The following is a 26696-nucleotide window of genomic DNA, read 5'->3' as shown; positions in this document are numbered from 1 at the left end:
ATTATAATTTGAAAACCCTAACCCTAGAAACATCAATCATTGCAGGACAATACTCACCTTTAAAGAAGATACTAATACCTAATTGACTATTAAATTTAATTAAAAACAAGGGCCTTGAGAGGATGCAACAATGAGACACTTACCAGTCTAAACAGAAAACAAAACAGAAAGACACGTGCCGTTATTCTTTTAAACGCCTTACTCTTCTCCGTTTGATCTCGAAAGATCCAAATTACAAAATTTTCCAGAAAGAAAAAGTATCTTTGTAGATTGGCATTGGTTATAATTGTCAGTAGGTTGCTGTCTCATCGGTGAGTTTCCACATCTTCTTTTGTTTGTTTGCTGCTAAGGTAGTATTTATTATAAGTACAAAATTTAAAAAAGTTTATTTATTAGAAATAGATAAGTTTAATAACAAATTATTTGAAATAGAACTGGTCTCTGTCAAGTCTTTCTTATGAAGGATAATTGTTTGTAATAAAAGGAATCAAATCGAATTGGATTAAGTGTTTTGTTATTGACATACTCTTCTAAACATTCCAAAGCTAAGTGTTGAAAATCAGGATAAAATTTATTTGCAAAAAGCTCTTTCCTTAATACAAGTTCTTTTAAATCTCCAACACCAAATATACAAATATCTCTGACAAATTTTCCTTGACACTGATCTGTCCCATCCCATGCAGCATAAACGGCTAGCCAAGACTTCTTTTCAGGGTTGTCTGTGAAAAATGAACATACTCTACCAATAATAATAATTAAAATGATGATAATAATAATAATAATAATGATAATAATAATAATAATAATGATAATAATAATAATAATATTCTCAAACATATAAACGATAATGACATTTATGCACATGACAACAATTTACTTCTTTTTAAAACTGCAACTTTCTCAGGGTAAAAAATATTTTGTACTGATCATTATTCCTATGAGTTCAGTTATCGTTTCGATTGTAGAAGAATAAAAGCACTGAAGTACTCATAAAATTAAATTCGTTTCTTTGACTTTTACTGTATAGCTGTTGTTAACATCAACACAATTTGGTTATGTCCGTTCGGTAAACCTTACTTAAATCAGATACAGCTCGATTTCACCGTCGCATGATACATATATGAACAACAACTATTAGCAATCATTTAAAACATATTTTCGATCGTCAATCTGACAATTTTAGCGGTTATAGCATGTGCCTGACTTTGAAATTTGCAGTTACAAAATAAGTTTAGGAATGCTTCTACCTTATACATAGTATTCCTTGTCAAAGAAGTTTTCGGGACTGGCTTTACTTTTGATCTGTTTTTGTTTGTTTTATCAGCTTTTCAACGGTTGTACTACTATGTTTATGTTTTCGGATTTTCAAATACTTTGGGGTCGAGCATCACTGAAGAGACATTTGTTATCGAAATGCCCATCTGATGCAGTAAAAATGGTACAGCAATGTTGACCGTTGCTAATAGATTAAATTTTGAGTCATGTGATTATGGATGTATGCACAGCAGAAGATTTTTTACCTGTTATTACACTTGTCTTTTTGAGTTGATTCCGATTTTTTAACTCCCATGTTTATATATTTATACTGAAGAATGATTAAGATTATTACCTGTGAATCGACCTGGCGCTTTTAAAATTTCATTATGATTCAAAGAAGCCCAATAATATTCATCTGGACTCATGATGTCTTCCATATATTCCAGTACATCTTTAGCCCTTTGGTCAAATACTATATATTGAACGAATTTTCGACTAAAAACACCATACGCACTCCCCTTTACAATACTTGCATTATACGGCATAGTATCATTTTTTAGTCCAATACGCACCATAGATTCGTTAACATTTGTGTAGCTGTACGTATATCGCTCCGATACCATCCGCTTAAATGACGTAATGCCTTCAATATCATTAGCACCATTGTATATTTTCAATATTTTCACGATTTCTAAGTTTGTCTTTAAGGGAAATTGTTGATGAGGTAAATTTATGAAATATTTCCATTTTTGTGACTTCGTCAAAAGATCCGACATGCAGTTAATATCTGCTTTAAGGCGAGATATATGTTTATAAATTATGTTTTCCGTCTTTGATGCAATAAAAACATTTTTGAAACACCTAGTAATTACTAGAAATGCTTCATGCAAATACCTCGAAGAACTGTTATCTATATGCATACAATAGAAGTTCTGGGGACGATAAATTGATCGAAGCAAACGTTCAGTCTGATCTGCGTCCTTGAAGGTTAGAATACTGAAGGCAATTGGAAAATTTCTCTCCTCGTCAGTGACAGGATACATGTTGTAGCCGAAAGTCTCTAAGAAATTTGAACAGTTCGTGGCTATATTAATGAAGTCTTTGTCCAAAAGACGGATTGGTGAATTATATTTCATGTATTGAAGTGCTTTTGAAATTTCTTCTTTGTCACCGTCAATTATATTGTGGCAATTAATCTTCAATGCTGGATATAGACTTAGATAAACCCGTACAAAGTTTGATGGACTAAACATGCTTATTATTGAAAATCCACCCATACAAAATATCAATGTTTTCCATTTTGTCTTCATCTAGATGGTAGAAAGTCGTTGGCTGTTATCTAAAATGAAATTATTGATAGCGAAATACAGATATGGTCCTATCAGCTTTTACATGTACGTATCAATTCTTTAAACCAATAGTTTATTGAAACTTATTAATTTGCGGCACTGTATGTAAGTGCAGCGAGTATACTGTTTCATTTATACGTGTCAAACTATATAATACACACAGCCTTGTCAAATATCGTATCAGGTAGTGATTGAATATTATTCCTCGCAGTAACCGATAGGCTGATAGAAAGCTATCATTCAAAGTCAAATTACCAGTTTTTGTTAACTGCAACAACATAAATATACTTTATTACAGCTACAATTATTCTAAAGACTTGGGATTAAAATCTTATATGTTACATTTTAAACATAGAAAACGAGGTCGATTTCAAACTTAAATTTGATGAACAGCGCGCAGTATCTTGTATAGGAAGGCGTCACAACAGCTGATTGTTCTCAAGAAAATTGAATACTATGAAACCAGATTAAACAAATTTAAAATTTCCAAAGCTTCATGGAATGAAGTAGTTTTTAGTTTTAAAAAAGTTCTAGAAAACTAGAAAAATACAAGACAGAACGTTAAGGATGTTCGCTGCTCTTGTTTTTGACTCTTTGTCAGATATTCGGAATCCTCTAGTTCTTCCATATAGTTAAAATAATACTGTTGCTCGCTAACCCCTACTTTTCTTTTCATAATTATATTACATATAGTTAAAAAAGTTATTTGAAAATCTTATAAAATCCTTGTTATTTTTTTTTTTATAGTTTTTGAAAGAAAAAGGTGCCAATGTTAAATGTATGAAAAATCTAGAGAGAATTATTTCCCGCCAAATTTATAATTGATCTTACCTCAAAAACTATAACATGGACCTTAATTTCTGAATAATTTCAGAATTCATAAACGGGCGAGTTAGGAATAAACTCATCATAGATACCAGGATGAAATTTTGTATTTGCGCCAGACGCGCGTTTCGTCTACAAACGACTGTACTGAAAAGCATTTAAAATATTATATCAGTACATAAGCACTGACTGTTATTACTGTTTTTAACTTTTTTTTGTTCGAATGTTTGTCAATATGCCCAACCAAAATGAAGTTTAAAAAAAGTATCCCAACATCAATTATCTTTACATTAAAGTATCATTATCAGACAGGACTTAACTGCATATTTGATAACATCAACGGTACCAATTTTTATGCAACAGATGCGCACTTCGACAATACGCTTCAGAAGCATGAAATTTATAACGTGTTGGTTTTATTTTTAATATCCCTTAAGTGATGCTCAAGACCTAAATATTTAAAAATCCGAAACCAAATACAACGATTAAAAATAAAAGGGCCTAACGTATAGCCAAATACAGACAAGGAATCAGAGCTTTGCATATTTTATATTTCCTATATTAAAATGATTTCCAAAATTTAATAATTTACAGCAAATTTCAATCTTACAATATCCGAATTTTCTTGAGTACTGGCTACTGATGGCTGGTGATACCTTCCGGTACTAACAGTCGACCAGCACAGGTATCGACCCAGTGATAGTTATAACATCAACGGGGCCAATTTTTATGTGCAGATGCGTATTGCACTATTTTAAAGAAACCTCTTAATGCAAAAAAGTGTTCTCATAAAACAAGTGGTCTTAAATACAGGTACAATATTCATGAAATGTACTACATAGGGACCTAAAATAATGGTCTTATTACGAAGATTTTTTCATGATAAAGATGCCATCTTAAACAGGATTAACTATATATATAAAAGTACACGTGAGAACCATATACTTCCGAATCAGCAAGAAGATTTTATGGATCGAACAATTCAAGGTTTCTCTACTTCTGCCTTCTCTACTATGATTACCCGAGTTATTATTGGTGTACTTAGATTTTTATATCATAACTTTGTGTTTTTATTTTCTTATTTTTTGTCTTTATATGATTCAATATACAAATAAGTAGAATATGACTGGTATGATTCTTTATGAGACACCTCTCCATCAGAGACCAACTGATGTAGAAGTTACAAACTATATGTCACCATACGGGATTCAACAATAAGCAAACCCATACCGTATAGCAAGCTATACAAGACTTCGAATTGACACATGTAAAACAATTCAAAAAAGAAAAATAATGGTCTGATTAATGTACAAAACAAGATTTTTTTCAGCTGATGCTTACTACTAGATAGTATGCTGTATACATTTGTATATGGTATATAGTATTCCAGATACTTCGCCCTGAATCAGTAATATGGATAACTGATGGATGGAAAAATTCCAGTTTGGCCTATTTCTACCTTCTCTACCATTGTTTACCCTAGCTATTTTTGGTGTAATAAAATTGACAAGTAATAATTTTTGTGAGCACGATGAAGTGTTATATAGACAGATAATGATGCAACAGGTGTGTATTTCTTCGTCTCATTTCTTTACGCTTTATATCATCTGAAAACGATATATACTATCTACATATACAAGTAACGATAAAACGCAATGATCTCACTAATAAACGCACGTCAAATTTGCACAAATTTGCACAATGTAGTATTAATTAGTAAAATTTAGTTGTAGAAAAACAAAACTTACCCATGACAGTTACTGCATATGTCGAATAAAGTTAAAATTAAATCATTTAAACCACGGTTTTCGCACAATTTTCAATGGTGAGTTCTTCAATCAAAAGTGTTTAATGATCTCCATTGTTTCCTTTTATTACTATGCTGACAACAAGTTGCAAACACTACAAACTGATTGTCATAAATTAACATGCTCGGTATCTATGTATGTTGATTCTTTGTTTTTAAATGATAGCAATAAATTTTTGATTTAGTTTTTATGGCCATTGTTACATTAGTTTTATCAGTCAAATACCTGTACGGTATCACCGGCTACAAGTGCATAATAAAATAATAAAATCAAAGCTCAAATAATCTAACGAATGATAAACAACTTTCATAATCCTGACTTGATACAGGCATTTCCTTATGTAGAAAATGGTGGATTATACCTAATTTTATAGCTAGCTAAACCTCTCACTTGTATGACAGTCGCATAGAATTCCATTATATTGACAATAATATGTGAGTAAAACAAACAGACATGATAGGTAAAATCGTCAAAAATTAGGGTACAGCAGTCAACATTGTAATATAATCTGAATCACTATAAAAGCAAATAACTGTTCCAACAAAGAAACACAAAATGTCATATAGACAAAGTACATAAGCAAAAATGAAAGACAAAACTCAAAATTGACCATAGCACAAAGGCAGGATGTATAAGTACCGATCCACGTCATAAGTATATAATCAAAATTGGATAAACAGTAAAGATTTAAAATATACAGTGACAAAAAAGGGAATTTTAACACTTAATTAAGACGATAAACAACATTAGTACCTATAATCTATACTTCAAGACCATCATGTATTATTTGTGAAGTTGATACGGAATATTTATCAACAAGGTCTTGGTATCTTGCAATGAACTTTTTTAGAAACATATTACGTCTTTGACATAACCTTGGCTCATCAACTTTCTGCTCAGACACTGGTGACGTTTTATAAAGTCGATTTTATTGACAACAACCTTTTAAGGGAATAAATAATCCTGTTATCAGTAATCAAATGCACCGATTAATAATTGGCCATTTCACTTGACCAATATATTAAATTCTCAAAGGATGAAATCATAAACTAATAAAATTAAAATATTTAAGTTTGAATAAATAGAAATAATGAAATCTAAAGCGAGATGACATTCTCATTTTTGATTTATAAGTTATAAAATGTATAAGGTAAACACAAGAAATTCAAACACACCGGAATGTAAAAGTTGTGCAAGACTAACCCCTTTTTTAGCAATGTTCTATATTGTATTTTAAGATACTTTTGTCAGAAACAGAAATTCAAATCACTGATGTATTTATCTGATAGTACTTTGTCATCTTTCCCCCGATTGTAACCTACCGAATTAGACATATCACCGGGTCTGTACTTCCATGACCAACAAGACTGGTGCCACATGTGCAGCAGGATCTGTTTTCCCCTCCGGAGCACCTGAGATCACCCCAAGATTTTGGTGGGGTTCTTGTTGCTCATTGTTTAGTTTTTCTATGTTGTTTTGTGTACTGTTGTTTGTCTTTTTCTTTTTTAGCAATGGCGTAGTCAGTTTATTTTCGACTTATGAATTTGAATTTCCCTTTGTATCTTTCGCCTCTCTTTTTCCGTAGAATTTTATAAAAAAAGAATTTATTAGGATGCATATTCAAGAAATAAAATGATGAAAATTTATAACTAAATTAATTACTTTGTTTGCTTCTTCTTTTTCTTTATAAAGATGTATGGGTTCTAGGAAGAGTTTGTATCTCTAAAAAAACGTCATTGCTCACAAATTTTTAATTTATGAAATGTTTGGAGCTTAGCTTATACAAACAAAGTCTGAAAAACGGACATGACTTGTATTTAATATTTGATTGCAGTTTTTATTTTTATTACCAATTTATGATAGCAAGGGGATATTAGATTTATAATCTATGCGTCTGTCCGTTCATCCGTCCAATTCCAAATTTAAAACTTTAAAAGTTATATAACAAATTTGGTTTTACCTTGATTAAGTGGTTTACTTAACATGGACTTGTGATAACATGGATAATATGAAGGGGCATGGTGTCTTATAGCTATATGTTCTTATTTCAAATGTTTTGAATATTCATGTATAAGTATTTGTATCTTCAATATTCATAACCGCCTCGGTGGCCTGAAGTACGGGAGGTCTTGGATTCGATCCTCGGACTTTTCAAATTAAAGGTTGGCAGCCTCTCTGCTAAATACGCTATATCTAGGAGTAAGAGCAAAGATTGGTCGACCCGGAGTCCGAATAATGTGTACGTGTATGGTGACATGTCTTCCTGCGGACCTTGTGAACTAGCACGTTAAAAAAATTGGAACAGCCTGTCGGTCTAGTGCAAAATCGGGTTCATCTTCTCGTCCTGAATATGCATACTCAAACTACATATGCAATGAACATTTATGGTCCAACATCCTGTTAAAACTTACATTTTAGCGTTTTGCAAATTCGTTATCTTCTACACTGCACTGGAAATACAAAAAAAAACCTCGAATAGGAAAATCTTTGCATGCCTTTATTTCTGCATTAATATTGCGCATCGAAATCTTATTATCTTATTTCTATATTTCTGACTTATGACAATGCAATTCAATGATTTATGCACTAAAATTATTTTCAATGACACTATATATACTACTTGTTTATCAATAAAATGGATAAAATACTTTAAATTAATGTACTTCAAGTGATAACCAATATTTTGCCGGGAAATGTCTTGTATATTTGAACTCATATAGCATATTTTAAACTGTCATTCCCGTTAAACAAGACAACACAGGGAAGTACTTAATCGAGCACAACTTCTCATATACAACCTATACAAATACTTTGACTTAGAAAAAGAACCAATGTTTTTTATTTCTATTTTCAACTTTAATCAAGTGAAAAATTCTGACAAACACTGATTTCGACATTTCTGAACTTGTCAGTAACATATCCTTCTCAAACATATTTTTCCTACACAAATTATAAACAAATAGATATAGAAAAAAAGAGAGAACATCTGTCAGCGAAAACATAAGCATTTACAATATAGAATAATGGAGCGTTAATTTGCAAAGTATAGTGAATAAAGTGTAATAATATCAAAATTATTAAAATAACTCAATTCGATCTTATAATCGGTAGGGATAAGTGATTATGCGTGATCTTATGTCAGTGAAAATTTCGAGGGGAATCCAGAGAACCATGTGATAAATAAAAAAATACATGATTTCTTTCATTTTTCATCACGTAAAAATAATTTGATATGGACGAAAATTCCAGTGTATGGGTTCAATAGTCTTGGAATATTTAGTTTTAATTTGAGCACGTATTTTACTAAATTTATTCACTAACCAGTCCCATTAGGTCCGTAGTAGTCGAGTTTCGTACGTATGTCATTTTATTGAAAATCTCTAATAGCACGAAGACAAATAACGGGCAAACTAAAGTAAAATAAAAAGGATACACATCTTCAGAACTAAGAATCTTTAACTCGAGACCATCATGTAGTAATTGCATGAGTAGCAGCTGCAAGCTCTCGAATATCGAATATACGAGGTGAGAATTGTATACTTCATACGCGGGTGAGGTTTGTATATTGCTGCTAAGGAGATGAACATCTATAGTTTCAAAATTGAAATCGTCTCGTTTGTGATAGATTCTGGTACTGAGATGACCGTTGTTGTCAAATTTGATGTAAATGGCTAAAGATAATGCGCGGGAGCTGTATCTGTGGTTTCTTTAATCTCTAGTTCAGGAGGATATGATAATGGCACCCAATCAGAAACGTTTGGATTTATTAATGAAAAGAACATCATCAATATACCTGTGTGTGAAATTAAATAACCACACTTCTTTGATCTTCTAGTTTCATACAAATGTCTTTAGGAACTCCGACTCATATGAGAATAAGAAAAGGTCGGCCAGGAGAGATGTGCAGTTGGTTTCTATAGGAGTGCCGACAACCTACTGGAAAATTTTACAACAAATATGTTGTCAATTAGAAACTCCATCATACTGATCACTTGTTCTTTGGTATAGTATGTTTTATTTTCGGGCTAATTTTACCAAAATATGTAGAATTATATCCCAAAATAATAAATTTGTAGCGTATGGTACCACTTGTATGGGAAAGCATTGTGTATTATTTCTAAAAGATAAATTTTAAATTATTCATGTGCAATGGTGGTGTAATTGGTGAAAAAATCTATTTCAGAAAATGGCCGAGATTTAAAAATTTTCAGAAGATTTTATGAGTTCAAAAGAGTGTCAGTTTAATAGAAGTAATTTATTGCCTTTCAAAAATGTTCAAACATCCAACACAGCTAATCTGCCTCCGTCTTCCTCTGCACGAGTGTTATCATCAAACCTTCAAACAGTAGAATTTTGTCTCTCTCTCTCTCTCTCTCTCTCTCTCTCTCTCTATATATATATATATAGAAAGCTACCATATTTCATTACCACAGGAACCTATGGAGGCACAAGCTTTACGAGAGAAAAAATCAGAAAGGAATTTGTATGACATCCTGTGGGAACGGTTAAGGTCTAGTCATGGCAACATTTAACGAGAAATTAGAATATGTATGATTAGGGTGTAAAGTCCTCAATACCTATGGAAATACATTAAGATACAAATTCGATCAGGTAGATCGGGATGACCCCCTAGACTGCGGCGAAATCAATGCATCTTGCCATCAAATAAAAATGAAATTGAATTAGGTTCAGGAATCTAAACGGTTATTAAGATTACTGAAATCAAGAAGTATTTTGAGATGAAAGAATAAATATGACACTGCAAAAAGAAATGAATGGTGCAGTAAAGATATCAAGTGATGGAAAATAAATATTTAATAGAAATGAGTTCAACCATATGTCGATACAACTACAGATTATCTATTTGAATGAAATCTTCACATTTTTTACAAATGAAGAGTAATAATTTAAGACAATTAAAATGACTTGAGGAAGGGTAAAATACTTTAGTTTTAGATACTGAATAATAGAAATAGTCAAATATTATCAACTGAAGTAATCTTTGTGCTTAAATATCATCTTTAAAGATTAAACAGACACAAACAACCAAATGGAAAAGGCATCTTACATTGTACTCTTAGGCATAAAAAAAAACAAAAAAACAAAAACAAAAACAAAAACCAACACTATAATTCAGGTCGTACTTACCTAGTTTAGTATAATTATCAATTCACTAACAAATAATAATGTTGATAAAAAAGTTATTCAAAATTATTAGTGATAACTGAATGTGTGTACGCCTTATTTTAAATCAATAGACATCCCTTTTTATCCTTACTTTATGAAAATGGATTTTACCTGAACAATTGTTGAATTTTAAATCGTTTTAAATGACCTGCGCCTTACATTGTTAAGTATAACAAAGACAAGAGAATACACAATTCAGCTTGAAAATCGGCAAAACAAACATATCTGCTCTGTGTTAAATAATCGAAATTGCCATCATTAGATTATCTATACATTATTGTGTATTCAGAATCATAAACATTTTATTGCATGCATCATTTATTATTAAACGTGTTGTTTTCAATTTTTTACTGTTTCATGCAGTGATTTGGATAAATAATTATGTAATCTTGACCAAACAAATGCGTCAAGTCTTCTCTAAACGTGAATCTTATCTGTATAACTTTAAACAAAAGGAAAATTTAATCCAGCATTCAATTATTAATTTTAAAAAGTGTGGGGTATGGGTTAATGAGAAAGCAATTAAACAACACTAAAAAAATGAAAACAAGTTAGAACTCTCCTTTAATATAACATTCCGCTATTTAAGCCACATTATGTAATACATGTGTCATGGATCACATTGGATATCTTAAATTTGTTATAACCACTGTACCGTCTTCTTTTCGTCAATTGTATATAGATATAGGAAGATGTAGTATGAGTGCCAATGAGACAACTCTCCATCCAAGTCACAATTTATAAAAGTAAACCATTATAGGTCAAGGTACGGCCTTTAACACGGAGCATTGGCTCACACCGAACAGCAAGCTATAAAGGGCCCCAAAAATTACTAGTGTAAACCATTCAAACGGGAAAACCAACGGTCTAATCTATATAAAAACGAGAAACGAGAAACACGTATGTGACTATTTTTTTTCAATTGTGATTTAACTTAATTTTAACCAACAATGAGCAACACGACGGGGTCACTCATTGAGTAAGATCATTTTACCTATTCGCGAGCACATGCATTCCCCCAGGTTACTGGCGAGAATAACTTTGTTCAATATTTCCTATCGGTGTATATTTTTGTGGACTATTTATGCTATTATTCGTCATTTTTTGTTTGTCTTTTGGCCATTGCGTTGTCATATATCTTAGACTCATTATTTTTATTATACAACCGCAAAAAAATTTTGCGGTCGTATATTGGCATGACGTTGGCGTCGTCGTCGTCGTCCGGCGTCGTCGTTGTCGTCGTCGTCGTCCGAAGATACATTGGTTTTCGCACTCTAACTTTAAGTGACTGGATCTCTATGAAATTTTACCATAAGGTTCAATACCACTAAAGGAAGGTTGGGATTGATTTTGGGGGTTATGGTACCAACAGTTAAGGAATTAGGGGCCAAAAAGGGGCCAAAAATAAGCATTTTTGTAACTTCCAGACATTACTTGTGTGTTAGTGTATGGATCTCTCTGACATTGTACCACAAGGTTCCATATCACAAAGGGAATGCTGGGATTGATTTTGGGGGTGATTGCCTCAAAATTTTAGGAATTAGGGGCCAAAAAAGGGGCAAAAAGCAAGCATTTTTTTAGTTTCATGACAATACTTGTGTGTAAGTGTATGGATCTTTCTAAAATTGTACTACAAGGTTCCATATCAAAAAGGAAAAGCTGGAATTGAGTTTGGGGGTAATTGACCAAAACGTTTAGGAATAAGGGGCCAAAAAGGGGCCAAAAATAAGCATTTTGCTAGTTACCAGACAATAACCTGTGTTCAAGTATATGGATCTCTCTGAAATAGTACTGCAAGGTACCATACTACAAAGGGAAGGCTGGGATTGATTTTGGGGGTAATTGTCTCAAAATTGTAGGACTTAGGGGCCAAAAAGGTGCAAAAAACAAGCATGTTTCTAGTTTGTGGACAATGACTTGTGTGTTTGTGTATGGATCTTTATGAAATTGTTCTACAAGGTTCCATATCACAAAGGGAAAGCTGGGTTTGAGTTTAGGGGTTAATTGCCCAAAACTCTAGGAATTTGGGGCCAAAAAACAAGCATTTTTCTAGTTTCAAGACAATAACTTGTGTTCAAGTGTATGGATCTCTCTGAAATTGTAACGCATGGTACCATACCACAAAGGGAAGGATGGGATTGAGTTTGGGGTGATGAATCATAAGGGGGTTCAAAAAATTTGGGGGGGGGGGAATTTTTTATCCAATTTCCATTTTAAATTGGTTATTTCTGATTTATATATAAAAGCAAATAATAATGATATGGTTTGAATAGGTAAATTAAAAATTTTTAAGTTCTTAGACCACATTCATTCTGTGTCAGAATCCTATGCTGTGTCAAATATATAATCACAATCCAAATTCAGTGCTGTATCAAGCTTGAATGTTGTGTCCATACTTGCCCCAACTGTTCAGGGTTTCGACCTCTGCGGTCGTATTAAGCTGCGCCCAGCGGAGCATTTTATTTGCATTCTAGTGTTTTGCTTCCCTTTAAACGACCCAATTATGAGCACATTCTAAAATCCATCACATCCAATATGTCGCCTCCGTCCTCCGCATGAGTGTTATCTTCAAAACTTGAAACGGTAGAACTATAGGTACCAAATTTCTATAGCCAAGGAAACTTTGAGACCATACATGATACCATGATCAGACAGGTCGGAATGACCCTCTTAACTAAAGGGTACTTTGAAATCTATACATCTTGCCATCAAATAAGAAAGTGTATCCGCTTTAGAATCTAAGAGAGTAATGAAATCAAGAAGTATTTTGACATGAGAGGGTGTATATGACACTGCAAACAGAAATGAATGGTGCAATAAAGACACCGTGATGAAAAATAGATATAATCGAAAATTTCAACCTTGTGTTGCCACAACTACAGATTATATAGAATTTGAATAGAAATAGAACCTCAACGTTTTTGTTTAGACAAACGAAGAGTAATAATTTTAAAAAATCGAAACATAAATATTTCGTTGAAGGAAACTGAATAACAAATTTTGTTATACGATACTGAATAATAGTCAAAAAATATCAACTGAAGAAATCTGTGTAACTGAATGAGGTAAAGAAACTCTTACATTCTACTTTTATACATAAATTCATCACCTGAATTTTAGTCTGACCTGCTTAGTTTTGTACCGCTGCCATGTCACTTACAAAAAATGTTGTTGATAAAAATGTATATTTAATTTAAAAACTTAGTGATACCTGAATATTTTTTTCAGCAAATTTTAAAACAATAGTAATCCCTCTTTATCTCCACCTTATAAACATTTTCCGAAACAATTGCAGAATTTTAAATCATAATTAAATATTTTTTTCGTTAAAATGATATGCGTCTTACATTACTTATTTTTTGGTTTAAACAATATCTTATTCAAATACATTGAATTTCATTGGGCAACAGGCTAAGCATATGCAAGCCCTCTCCAAACAACCAGGTACAATATATTACATTCAAACAAAGCAACACCTACACAAACATAATGACAATACAACATTATTTAATTCAAAACTACCTCATAGCTGACTGGAGGGATGCTTCTAATAGTAACTCATAAATAATTCTAATAATATGCTAAGTAGTAAATACATTGATTAACAAGTATAAAATTAAATTAAACTACCTCTATTCAGCTGATAAACATTAGAATAAGTATTTTTTTTTCAAAACAACATGTTTGATATCATGTACTTATTTTTACTAATTTATTGCAACTGAGGAATACCACGACAGTAATAAATTATCCTATTGGTACATTAAAGAATCCTAAACAATAAGTAATAAAAACAAGAATTTAAAATAAAATGAAATTTTTTAGAGCTCCAAAACAGCAAATTTCTTCTTTATGTTAAATAAATAAAATTGCCGTCACTAGAATATCTATACTTTATTGTGTATTCAGAATCATAAATATTTTATTTCATGTATTATCTACTGTTTCATTCAGTGATTTGGATAAATAATTGTTTAAACTTGACCCGTCAAGTCTTTCTTAAACGTAAATCTTACCTGTATAACTTAAAACAAAATGAACAGCATTCTTATATCAATAGAAATAAAGTGTGGGGTAAAGGTCACTGAGAAAGCAATCAAGCTTAACTACACAAAAATCCGATAGTATATATTGTCTTTATTTAATTAGACTAGGCCATATTCTTATATGCCTGTCTCAGGACAGTGACATGTAACTTTTCACATCTTTGTGGGCTTTATGGATAGTTGCCTCATTTACATGCATTCCCCATCCATCTCCTAATTTCTATACAATTAGTATTTTTTTAAATTTACAAAATGATTTTCATAAAATCGACATAATACAAAACACATATTGACTGTCATCAGATTTATCTTTTTTTTATTCATCAATGACTATTGAACATGTCTATATAAAACCATTCGTTAACAATCGATTTGCAAATTACAGAAAAACCTACAGTTTTAAAGAAAAAATATAATAAAAACAGAAAACAAACTGAAAAGTAAATCTTCGCCATAGAAAATTTGAGATACCCCTGATGAACACTGCCATTCCGGGTGGTTATAACAGACTTTTGTAGAAGCAAATGTTACACATAGAATTTCCGTCAGTGGTTTATCTCAGATCAAGATAGTTCAATTGAATTTTTCATGCTAGCCTTACTTTGCCTTTTAATAAAGATTTATTGCAAATAAAAAATGTTTATACACATACACGGAAGTGAAACTATTTTAGCTATCTAGCTGTGACTAGTACATGTTTTATTTATGCGCCACTACTGGGGAGTGCAATGCAACTAGAAACTGATGCTCGCATCAATCCCTTTATTCGCTTTGAGGACTGAATAGTCAGTCAATATAGAAATTCTAAAATTACAATTTGCTTCTCCTCCTCCAAGTACTCGAATTTCAGTGTACAACTAAGACGTCAAAACCAAGTTGGCAAATGATGTGGTGCCATATCTCACTATGGATTCCTACCTTATTTGTATGAGGTAGCATGTTAAAGAATCGTTAAGCATGTCAGTTTAGTATTATTAAAGCTTTTCTGCGTTGATATTTTGGCCTCGAGCATCTGAAGAGACATTTATTGTCGAAATGCGCATCTGGTGCAGAAAAATTGGTTCCGTTTATGTTATTGCTAGCACTGGGTCGATGCCTCTGCTGGTGGACTGATAGTCCCCGAGGGTATCACTAGCCCAGTATCCAGTACTTCGGTACTGGCATGAAAACACGGATTTTGTGTTATTAAAATTTGCTGTTACAAAATTTTGAAAATTATTTAAAATTAAGGAATGTATCTCCCTCATGCAAAGCTCTGATTCCTTGCCCGGCTTTGGTTTTACTTTTTTGTCCCTTTTGGTTTATAGCTCTTCATGTTTTTAATAAGCTTTGGATTTTCAAATATTTTGGCCTCGAGCATCACTGAATAGACATTTATTGTCGAAATGCGCATCTGGTGCAGACAAATTGGTACCGTTTATGTTACTGTTACCACTGGGTCGATGCCTATGCTGGTGGACTGATAGTCCCCTAGGGTATCACTAGCCCAGTATCCAGTACTTCGGTACTGGCATGAAAACACGGATTTTGTGTTATTAAAATTTGCTGTTACAAAATTTTGAAAATTATTTAAAATTAAGGAATATATCTCCCTCATGCAAAGGTCTGATTTCTTGCCCGGCTTTGGCTTTACTTTTTTGTCCCTTTTAGTTTATAGCTCTTCATGTTTTTAATAAGCTTTGAATTTTCAAATATTTTGGCCTCGAGCATCACTGATGAGACATTTATTGTCGAAATGCGCATCTGGTGCAGAAAAATTTGTACCGTTTATGTTATTACATATATCGCATCAACACGTTCCATTTCTATATACAATTTAAAGGTTGGCCAGGATGAATCATGCCTTTTTCGTAAAGTGACAAGTAGTTTTTTGCGTCTGTTCTTTGGTTACTACGGAGGTAATCAAATTAATAATAGAAACATGATATCATCGTACAAACAAAAAGTTCACAAAACACTGTACGTAAAACCATTAGAAATTTGTATGTATAGGGAGTCTTAGTAATTAAATTTTCCACAACATGTTAATCGCTTATTAAAGAGGTTAACTATTCTGACATACACCATTTAATCTGCAGTTCTCAACCACCAGAAACGTTGATTAAAGTTGTTAAACTTGCAGAGAAGTCAGTATTTTCAATTTTTCTCTTTAATTAAATGGTTAAAATTTTATCAACTTGAATGCACATTAAAAAAAATCCGTGATTTTGTACTGAAAATCACATCATCAATGTTCTTTGTTCGTTAATATGAAGACATGAGAATAATGCGTCACATTTCTGAACATTTCAAGCTATAACAGTAAAATTATATATATATATAATGGTTTACAACCTTCCAATTAAATGAATTAAAAATAAAGAGTGTTTACCTTCAACATAGATAGGACTACTTGAGAACATTCCAAATTAAACTAAAATTACAATTGAAGTAAAGATAAAAATATCTTTTAGATAACATGATTTTATTTCTGGTATGTTAACTTTTGATATATTTTTATCAAAACTGTCTTCGACGAAAATGTAAAATTATATATAAAAAAAACAACATTTTGATTTGATGAATGTATTGTAAAATGTTGAATAACCTTGCGTGCAAAATATGTAGTCGCTATTATAGGTTTCATTTACATTCTTAAATTTTAATCTGGATATATCGAAAATAAAAAAAACTTTACCTTAAAAACTAACAGGAATAATATTCCAAACAAAACTAAAATTGCTATTGAAGTAAAACTAGCAATTGACCTATAAATATGAGTTCGTTCATTTTATTTCCATATCATCATCAATGGAAAAGAAAAAAATAATATAATATGTTAACTTTTGTATTATTATTTATCAAAACTATCCATGATGGCAATGTATAGTCTGGCATATCTTGATGTAGTAGAATAATGCAAAATCATTTACAAATATTATTTCGCCGCTACTGATTAAATGAGCCAAGTTTATCTTATCGAGATTTATGAAAATATATTTACTTTTAGGAAGCTTAGATTTATATACTTGAAATAAATGTCATTTGATTATTTCATTGAAACTGAACAATTAAAATGGGGATGAAAAGTCGATGAATTTATTTTTATTATTAAAAAGTGTTTTGATATTAATTGAATATTGATTAACACATTACTCCAAAAAGAAAATCAAACACAGAAAATGAGCTTGACACTATCTTTCTAATCGCAAACTTATTTTAGTGGGCTAGTTTAAATTTTATATGAATAAGTTGATGTACACATTAAAGAGTAATAATGTTGAAAATTGTGAATATTCTAATGACTAGAAAAATTAAAATTTAAAAGGTGGTCATATTTGTATAATTATCTTTGTGAACTTTCAGAAATTGATTTTGAATTTAACTGTCGTTTGTGTGAACCTCACATCAATTGCGGTGTACAATACTAAGAGACATTGTTTAAACTATCTTTAAGTAAATCATTAAACTAAAAATGATCTTCTCTATTTACCAAAAGGTTTTGTTTAACAGTTACCCCAATTTCATATGTAATAGCTATCGAATTAAATTATCAAAATAAAAAAAAAGAAAAAAACCAAAATCAACATTGAACGAGTGACTAGATAACTTGAAAACATGGAAATTGTGCATGGTTGAATTCAGCACGTTTACACCGTTGACAGCGAAATATAACGGGTGATTATTTGGTTACTTCGTTGGTATATTTGACAACAACCGGTCACGCATATATTTCCGTGAACACAATAACCAGAAAGACTTTGTGATTTGATTGATCACATGCCGATCGTCAATAACCATTTCATGTCTTAAACTGATTAATGAGTTATTAAAAGATAGACGGTAACGCAGATGAAACCTTTGAAGTGGCATTATTGTTATTCCTGTCAATATAATACTTCCATGGTAAAACAAATCTTAGCAAAAAAGCAATATCTCTAAAAAATCAGCTGAAATCGCTGAAACATTACAAATGCACGACATGATTATAAAAGTTAAAATTTGACAAGGAATTTCATTTATATACAAGTAAAAAATGTCTCCTTTTTCAGATCTTCTTTAAAGCTAAAAGTTGGAAAATCGATGTAGCTTAGTTGAAATTGAATATCTAAACGTAAAAATACATCAAAAAGCATTTTTTAAACATTTTTATATATATGTTAAAAGAAAAGAAAAAACCTTTAACACTGAACAAAATATTGTTCGAACATCCAAATTCAACATACATGTTACTCTTGAACCTTTCATTAATATGTATTTGAAAAGCAGTCTAAAGCTTCAATTATTCTAAATCTTTGTTGTTGAATCAGAATGGTTTCTTTTATTGATTTTTTTTCCAGATTGATACATAACAATTCACTAAAGACCTTTGATATCATTTTTCGTGCCATCTATTACTATTTAGAATTACGAAATGTTCTCAGTCCCTTATTAAGTATTAAAAAAAAAAAAGAAACAACAACAACATTTTTCACTGTTTGTACAAACATCGTTTTTTCTTCTTTGGAAAATGGAAATCCAAAAGAAAATGGCTAACATTTGCAACCGTTTCTTTTTTTCTTAATTGTGAAAAGGTTTCTTTTTTTCTTAATTGTGAAAAGTTTTTTATACTTATGTATAATGGGAGAACCATTCGCGGAAGTGGGTGTCAGAAGCAATTTTTATGATATTAATATTTTCACCTTTTGCGAGGCTTGTTTATTATTTGCGCGTTATTTTTCTAAACCAGAATATTAATTTTTTTTCAAAAACCCCCTATTGCCTTACCAAGATTATCAATGGTCATCCCCTAATTCTAAGACAATTTGAAGTCTACATGCTGTTACACATTCTATGCTTGTTAAAGCGAATCAAATCTTCAAAGCAATTTCAAAAAATAGGCGAAAGATGCAAGGGGACATTCAGAATTTGTAAGTTGAAGAAAACTGACAACGCCATGGCAAAAAACGAAAAACGACAAAATGGCGGTCAAGTCGTCCACAAAACACTTCATATAAAACTAAAGACTTAGTAACACAAACCCTATTAAAACCGGGAAGGGTAAGCAGTTCCTGGTTCACATGTGGCAGCCTTCGTGTTGTTTGCGTCCATTAAAATATGTGTAAATGTAAACTATCTAACGAATTAAGTATACTAGTATTCAATGATGTTATTGAATATCCGATAATCTTAAGGAAAACAGAACTGCATAAAATTACATGTAGATCAGTGTTCAAAAGACACAACTTACCACAAGTATGAACTATATACATAAACCCTACAAAATCCTGTAGTATATCAATCAAATGTCTATATGATCCGTTAATCTCTAGTATCAAACAGACAGCCGGTTTTTTGTTATGTAATTCACTATAATTTGGATTACATAATTCTCTAGAGTGCTTACTGAACATAGAAATCGGTATCATAAATTTATATTCTAAACGCCCGTAGCAATTACTCAAAATATTTTCTGGTAAAAGGATTGTTCTTTGACTTTATGTTTATACATACATGTGATAATTTCTCAAAAAGACAAAAATGGCTTCAGTAAAATAGTGTTTATTTTAAAAAATTTTCGAAGCCAAACGCCATTTCCCTTGAAGATAAGAACATGAAGAAGAAGACTTATACATGTATAAAAGTTCAATCAGTATACCATTGTTGAATAAATTAACCGTAAACTATATTTTGTATTTCATAATTTTATTGTGAGACATGTACGACATGTGTAAACGGAGTCAATATGATCCTTAATGTAAGGTTTGTTTGGAGATTCAACAGAGTATGAATTTTTATGCAAGTTATAATTTTCCAAATACATAGAGATTTACCAAAGGTTTTGCTCATTTCGCATCAAATGAACATAACACGTTATCAAGTTTGCGTTATTAAAGCGTTTTTCAGTATTAAAAAAGAGGGACGAAAGATACCAGAGGGTCATTGGAAACGATATAACCAAAAAATTGTAAGCCAAGTATGAATAAATACGCAGTTTCTTGTTGAACTATATGACAAAACATGACATATGATATAGAGGATGGCATCTAGTAAGTGTTCATCAACTTATCTTTCAGATCTTTAAACTAGATCCCTTACTAGTATTTAAGTACTTATCATTAACTATTGTAATATCAAAATAATGGTATTAATTATTTCTGTAGTGGTAATAATTTTTGGGATGTTTTAGATAAATTATGTGTTTTGATGGGCCTTTCAATTAGCTTGACAGTTACTCTTCTCGAGTCTTTATATGACACTTCTACAAAATGTTATTGAACAAAGGTTGTCCGGTTTAATTAAATTGTCCTTTTAATTACGTCCGACGAGCATTTCTTCATTTACTTGAATGCTCAAATCCGAATATTTGAAAGTCAAAGATATAAGAAACAGTTGAAGAGCTATATGACCAAAACGGATCTAAAAATTATAGCCAAATCCATCTAAGGTCAACTATGCCAGAGAATGTTGAAACCTCAGTTTCTAAATAATTTCTAAATTTACAGACGGACAAATTGAGAAAGGTTTGTTAAAAATTATATCAGTATAGACATATAGGAATATACATTCCTCGTTAATTCCCCTATTATATTATTTCTTTATGTATTTCTCTGTGCTGAGTGTTCTTGCGTTGGTTTGTATTGTATTCCTGTCACGTAGTGTTGTCATTTTAGCGGTATTTTTAACATTGCCATATAAGCGGGAGGTTTGGCTAGCCATAAAACCAGGTTCAACCCACCATTTATTTTCTTAAAATGTCCTGTACCAAGTCAGAAATATGGCAGTTGTTATCTACAGCCCGTCAATTTTATGTTGGCGTTTGCTTTTGTTGTAGTTCAGTGTTTCTGTTGTTCCATGTGTTTCCTCGTATAGTTGATGTGTTTCCCTCGGTTTTAGTTTATTACCCGGATTTGTTTTGCTTAATCGAATTATGACTATTGAACAGCGGTATACCACTGTTGCCTTTATTTATCCCCTCTTTATAAACATTCGTCTAAACAGTTGCACAATTTTGAATTTTAAACAATTATATTTTCGTTATCATGATCTGTGTCTTACTTTGTTACCATATAGACAAAAACATACACAGATCGGCGTTCAAGGTGGCAAAACAAAAATGTCTTTTTTGTGATAAATGAAAAAAAAATCCCCCTCACTAAAATATTTATTATTATTATTGTGTATTCAGAAACATAGATATTATATTTCATGTGTTATCTACTGGTTCATGCAGTGATTTTGATAAATAATTGTTTAATCTTGACCCGACAAAAGCGTCAGGTCTTCTGTAAACACTCATCAAAGATATCAGTCTTAAAATGTTTGTACGTTTTTGTAAACAGGAATTTCATCTGTAGTATGTGCATATATGTTAACTTTGAACAAATCGAAAATTTTATCAAGGTTTCACATATTAATAAAATATAGTGTAAAGGTAAAAAAAAAAAAGAAAAAAAAGAAACAAATGAAAAAGTTCAAAATCAGTTGAAAAAGGCTTAACTCATCAGATGGATACAAATAGAAATACATCTAACAAAAACACAAAGTGGTTCAGTTTTCTATTCAATCGAAATAATACAAAAACATATTGACTATCATCGGTTGTATCGTGTTTTTGTTATATCCACCAACGATAAGTAAACATGTCCCTATCAAACCACTGGAAAGTAAGGATTGGAATTTCTGATTTATTGAAAATATACAAATTTAACACACAGATATGAGTAAAAATATTAAAACACCCGCGACTAGTACATGTTGTATAAAAGCCCCCAGCAACTGGAGGATGCAATGTAACTAAAACCGACAATTATGATATAAACTAGAAATCAATGCTGGCATCAATCACTATAATGGATTCATGTGGATTCGAGGGCTGATTGTTCGGATGACAATATAGAAAATTTAAACTAAAATTTGCTTATCGTCCTCCAATCCCTCGACATTAAGCGTGAAACAAAGACGTCGATACTTAGTTGGCAAAATGATTTGGATGTCATGTCTTACTATAGATCGTTACCTTATAAGGTAACACGCTAAAGAATCGCTAATCATGTCAGTTTAGTGCAAATTAAAGTTTCTATGTTCATATTCATACATCTATCGTATCAACTTGTTCTATTCCTACATACAATTAAAAGGTTGGCGCATGAGAAGAAATATTCGTCTGACGAATTCGGGTTTAAATGAAGCCAGTACAATACAAATGACAGTTTTGCTGATATATGAAAACACTTAGACAAGCACCATTAAGATCAAATTTAGGAATGACTAATGCTGAACTTTATATTTCTAGAGAGTGACAAATACTTATCTGCGTATTTGCCTTACATATAGCTTCTATGAGGACTCTGTGGGATCCTGACATTTCCGACGTTATATCTGTCACAGTACAATTTTGGCAAATCCTTTCTAACTGATACCGAAAATCAAATAGCTTTTCCTCCAAACCAACCCATTAAAAATATATCTAGCGAAAACCATTATCTACCATCGTCTACTATATTTGTACGACAAAATAGCATGAAGTATGATTTGATGGACGCCATCTCGAATTGGCTGATCTTTACGATATGTCTGTGTCTAAACTAACTATTGACATTTTTACCACGTCTTAGATTGTGGTTTAACATCTATGTCGTCTGTCTGCTAAGTACCGAACGTGACCTTTTCCCAAATATGACTCTTATACCGAGTTTGAATTTCCATTGCTATACGACGTGTCTCTGTATTTTGTACATCCGACATTAATGTATTTATTTTTTATGTTTCTGTTATGGTTTCGGTTGGATAATGTGTAATGTCTTATAGTTTGTAGTCCAAATGATTATTAAACAGCCTTTCAATACCATCATTATCATGAAAATTGTTTGGACTGGTATTGTGAAAATAATTGTATAAAGTTCGAGATTGCATGTTCGTTACGTAAGTGCGTCACTGTTTGTGATGTTCTGTGGTGTTTGTCGTTGATGGAGGATGTTCGTTGTTATTCAGCGGTTTGCATGTTGTGTCGACTATTATATCATTTGTTTGTGCGTTTCTCTGTGATGAGTGTTCTTGTGTGTGTTTGTACTGTATTTCTGTCAGGTAGTGTTGTCATTTTAGCGATATTATTTAACATTGTCATATAAGCGGAAGGTTTGGCTAGCCATAAAACCAGGTTCAACCCACCATTTTTTCTTAAAATGTGCTGTACCAAGTCAGGAATGTGGCACCTGATATATTTAAATAGGACTGCCTTTTACATAGGTTATTCTTATACAAAAGGAAACTCCAATTTAAGATATGTTTTTTCTAGATAATAGTATTACGTCGTGTTTGTTTATCACGATTTATACGTCGTGTTAAAAATAAAAAAGCGAAAAAGAAAGGAGCATTAATCCTGTCAATGTCGAACATTTCTGGAAATCATGATCCTAACATGGATAATAAGTATTTTTTAATGTGAAATGACCAGCCTTGGAATAATATAACATGCTTTGAATGCATTTATGTTTAGGTTTTTTCAACCAAAACATGTTACGCATATACATACGGTTGTGATCATCCCAATACGTAGTGAAGAAAAACTTTTCGAAAAATAGTAACATAAACATTGTTGCTGTCTTTTCATTTGAACAACAAAGTAAAAACGTCCATGTGATAGGCCTGTTTTTTTTTATACTTTTCCTAAACTTTCGTTTAAAAGAAAAAAATGTTGAAAATTATAAGACAAATATAACGGTCTAATATTATACACTTATTGACTGGTTATTAGCGTAATAGCAAGTTTGTTGTCCCTGAGATATCAACAGAAAATTCTGTTTTTTCGGTATAATAAAACACTTTAAAGATGTGGGGGTATATACCACCGAAACAGCAAACAGACGACACACACAACTAGAAGACATTTAGAGCGCAACATATAGTCTTCGACAATAGCCAGGTGTCTATGCAATATGTTAGGCTCTACATCGCACCGAGTCATACAACAGGAAATTCAACTTGTGCGAAATTAATCATTTACATTTTTTTTCATAAAAAGTACTTACACAATTTCACTACATTTGTGGGAAACACTTAAACTTTGACATTTGTTTGATTGAAACAAAGAAACCCACATGACAGAAAATTAAAGGAAATCACAAGTGTACCCGTAGACGGAAAATTGAACGAATGACAAAAATAGAATTCAATAATAATACATAAAAGTCAAGTATTGATCATGAGTAAATATGTATTAACCTAAACTTTTTTTACAGTAATACTTTATCATAAAAGTTAAAACTTATATTTAGATAAGCAAAAGAGTTCCAACTTTTAAAGATCATTTTTATGGCTAAAAGTAGGAAAATTGATGAAGCTTTATTGAATTTGAAAAGTTTTTGTTAAGCCAAAGTGAACAAAAGAAATTTTGTCATGAATATCATTTTAGACAACAATGTTGGAAAGTGGCCTCTATTGAAGATGCACATAGACCCAGGTGAGCGACACAGGCCTGTAGTCTTTTTTCAGGTTGATACCTAAAATTTTCCAAACACCTAATTGTTTTCAGTACTTTAGCGTACAAACAGCGAAAATGTGTTTTTTTTTTCTTTTCGGGAAATGAAATACCAGACAATATCGCTTCACATATTCAAACCCTTTTTTTATTGTTGTATTGTTGTTTTTTCTAATCAGTTAGACGACGACCTTTTGATATTTGGAAGGGGGAATGGGGTATAGGGTATTTTTTTCAGATAGGAATAATGTTCATTTCTATCTTTTGTGAAGTCGTTTTTTTTGTCTTTTACAAGGGCAATATTTTTCATTTTCAGTTCTTTCTTGTGGCATCCATCGTGTTGCTCATGCTAGTTGAAAAATGTGTAAAAATACACATTATAAAGAAATTCAGTATATTTTATAATACTAATGAATTTCCGAAAAATGTCGAAGTTAAAAATGTATATCATTACATATAAATGTAAATAAGTTTTTAACAGGAAAATAACTTACTTCAAGTCTGAATTATTTCCAATAACTTAACAAAATCATGTACTGTATTAGTTGTATGTCAACAGGATGAGGATAATTGAGGAAGCGAACACACTTCCGGTTTTTTGTTATTTATCGTTTTTTTTTGTCACTTATTTAGATAACGTAATTCTAGAGAGTTACTACTGAATGTTCTTGCAAAAAGTTTGTCGATCGCACAGAAATTGGTATAAATTCGTATTCTAAATACTCGAGTTAATAATACAAATAATTTCCGCTAAAAAAGATTTTTCTTTAACTTTACATTTCAAAATAAATGTAATAATTTTTCAATAAGACACAAAGTGTCTTCAGTACAATACAGAATACTCATTCACGGTGACCTATATTTGTTAATTTCTGTGTCATTTGGTCTCTTGTGGAGAGTTGTCTCATTGGCAATCATACCACATCTTCTATTATTTTTATATATATAATAAAATAAACACTTTATAAATTGCAGTCGTCCGCACCAAGTTTCTGGATTTTCTATTGTTATTTTTGATTGTATCGTCTTATTGAAGTTTAATTTCATGGTTTACATGTATTTCGTCTCATATGCTAAATATTTAAGCCACTGCACGATAAATATTAATTTTCGAATATAATGATTTAGCGATCGTCATTCATTTAGACAACTGAAAAACAACGCGGATTTCAAATGGATTTTAAAAACATTTTCACATTCAATATGATGACATGACATTAAGTAAACAAATCAACTGATTTTAGCGTATTTAAATACAGGAACCTTTACGTAAGATGCGGATAGAGATACAAAAATATATAAATTTTTATTTATATGTTATAATTTTCCAAATTCTCAATGGCATATAGATTAACCATACCTTTTGGTCATTTCGCTTCAAGGATGTTTGCTACTCTTATTTTTGACTTTTGTCTGATATTCAGCATCCTCTAGTTCTACCCATGTAGTGCCAATAAAAAAATTGCCCGCTAACCCTATTTAACTTTTCATACTTGTATAACATATAGTTTAAAAAAAGATTTTTGAAAAGCTTATAAAATCCTTTTTTTTTAATAGTTTGTGAAAGAAAAAAGTGCCATTGTTAAATGTATGAAATGTCTAGAGAAAATCCTTTCCTGCCAAATTTTCAATTGATTATATCTCAAAACACAACGACACCAAGCTATAATTTTTTTCTACTTTTAGGTTCCGTTTTTATATAGTATGAATGAACGTGTGAGATAACAGTACTTTACGATTGGGGACGTGTGAGATACCAGTCCTTTACGATTGAAGGACGTGTGAG

General features: G+C 31.4%; 1 protein-coding gene across 3 annotated transcripts; it reads right to left on the bottom strand.

Annotated features, from left to right (window-relative positions):
- Nucleotides 1-371: 371 nt before the first annotated feature.
- Nucleotides 372-25467, bottom strand: LOC127708388 (beta-1,3-galactosyl-O-glycosyl-glycoprotein beta-1,6-N-acetylglucosaminyltransferase-like). 3 transcript variants are annotated; one of them, XM_052213262.1, is made up of 4 exons: nt 9033-9181; nt 7651-7689; nt 1610-2596; nt 372-719 (listed from the first exon to the last, which is right to left on the bottom strand). In XM_052213262.1, exons 3-4 carry the CDS (start codon nt 2565-2567, stop codon nt 445-447), a joined length of 1233 nt encoding a protein of 410 aa, XP_052069222.1. In that variant the 5' UTR covers nt 2568-2596; nt 7651-7689; nt 9033-9181; the 3' UTR covers nt 372-444. The 3 variants fall into 3 exon arrangements, with proteins under 3 accessions (XP_052069222.1, XP_052069224.1, XP_052069223.1); XM_052213264.1 differs by lacking the exons at nt 7651-7689; nt 9033-9181 and adding an exon at nt 25405-25467; XM_052213263.1 differs by lacking the exons at nt 7651-7689; nt 9033-9181 and having other exon boundaries at nt 1610-3039.
- Between the last annotated feature and the right edge of the window lie 1229 nt (nt 25468-26696).

This window comes from Mytilus californianus, unplaced genomic scaffold (genome assembly GCF_021869535.1).
Source record: "Mytilus californianus isolate M0D057914Y unplaced genomic scaffold, xbMytCali1.0.p SCAF_7, whole genome shotgun sequence".
Lineage (NCBI taxonomy): Eukaryota > Metazoa > Mollusca > Bivalvia > Mytilida > Mytilidae > Mytilus > Mytilus californianus.
Note: the sequence above shows the minus strand (reverse complement) of the source record. Positions and strands in the feature narration are given on the sequence as shown.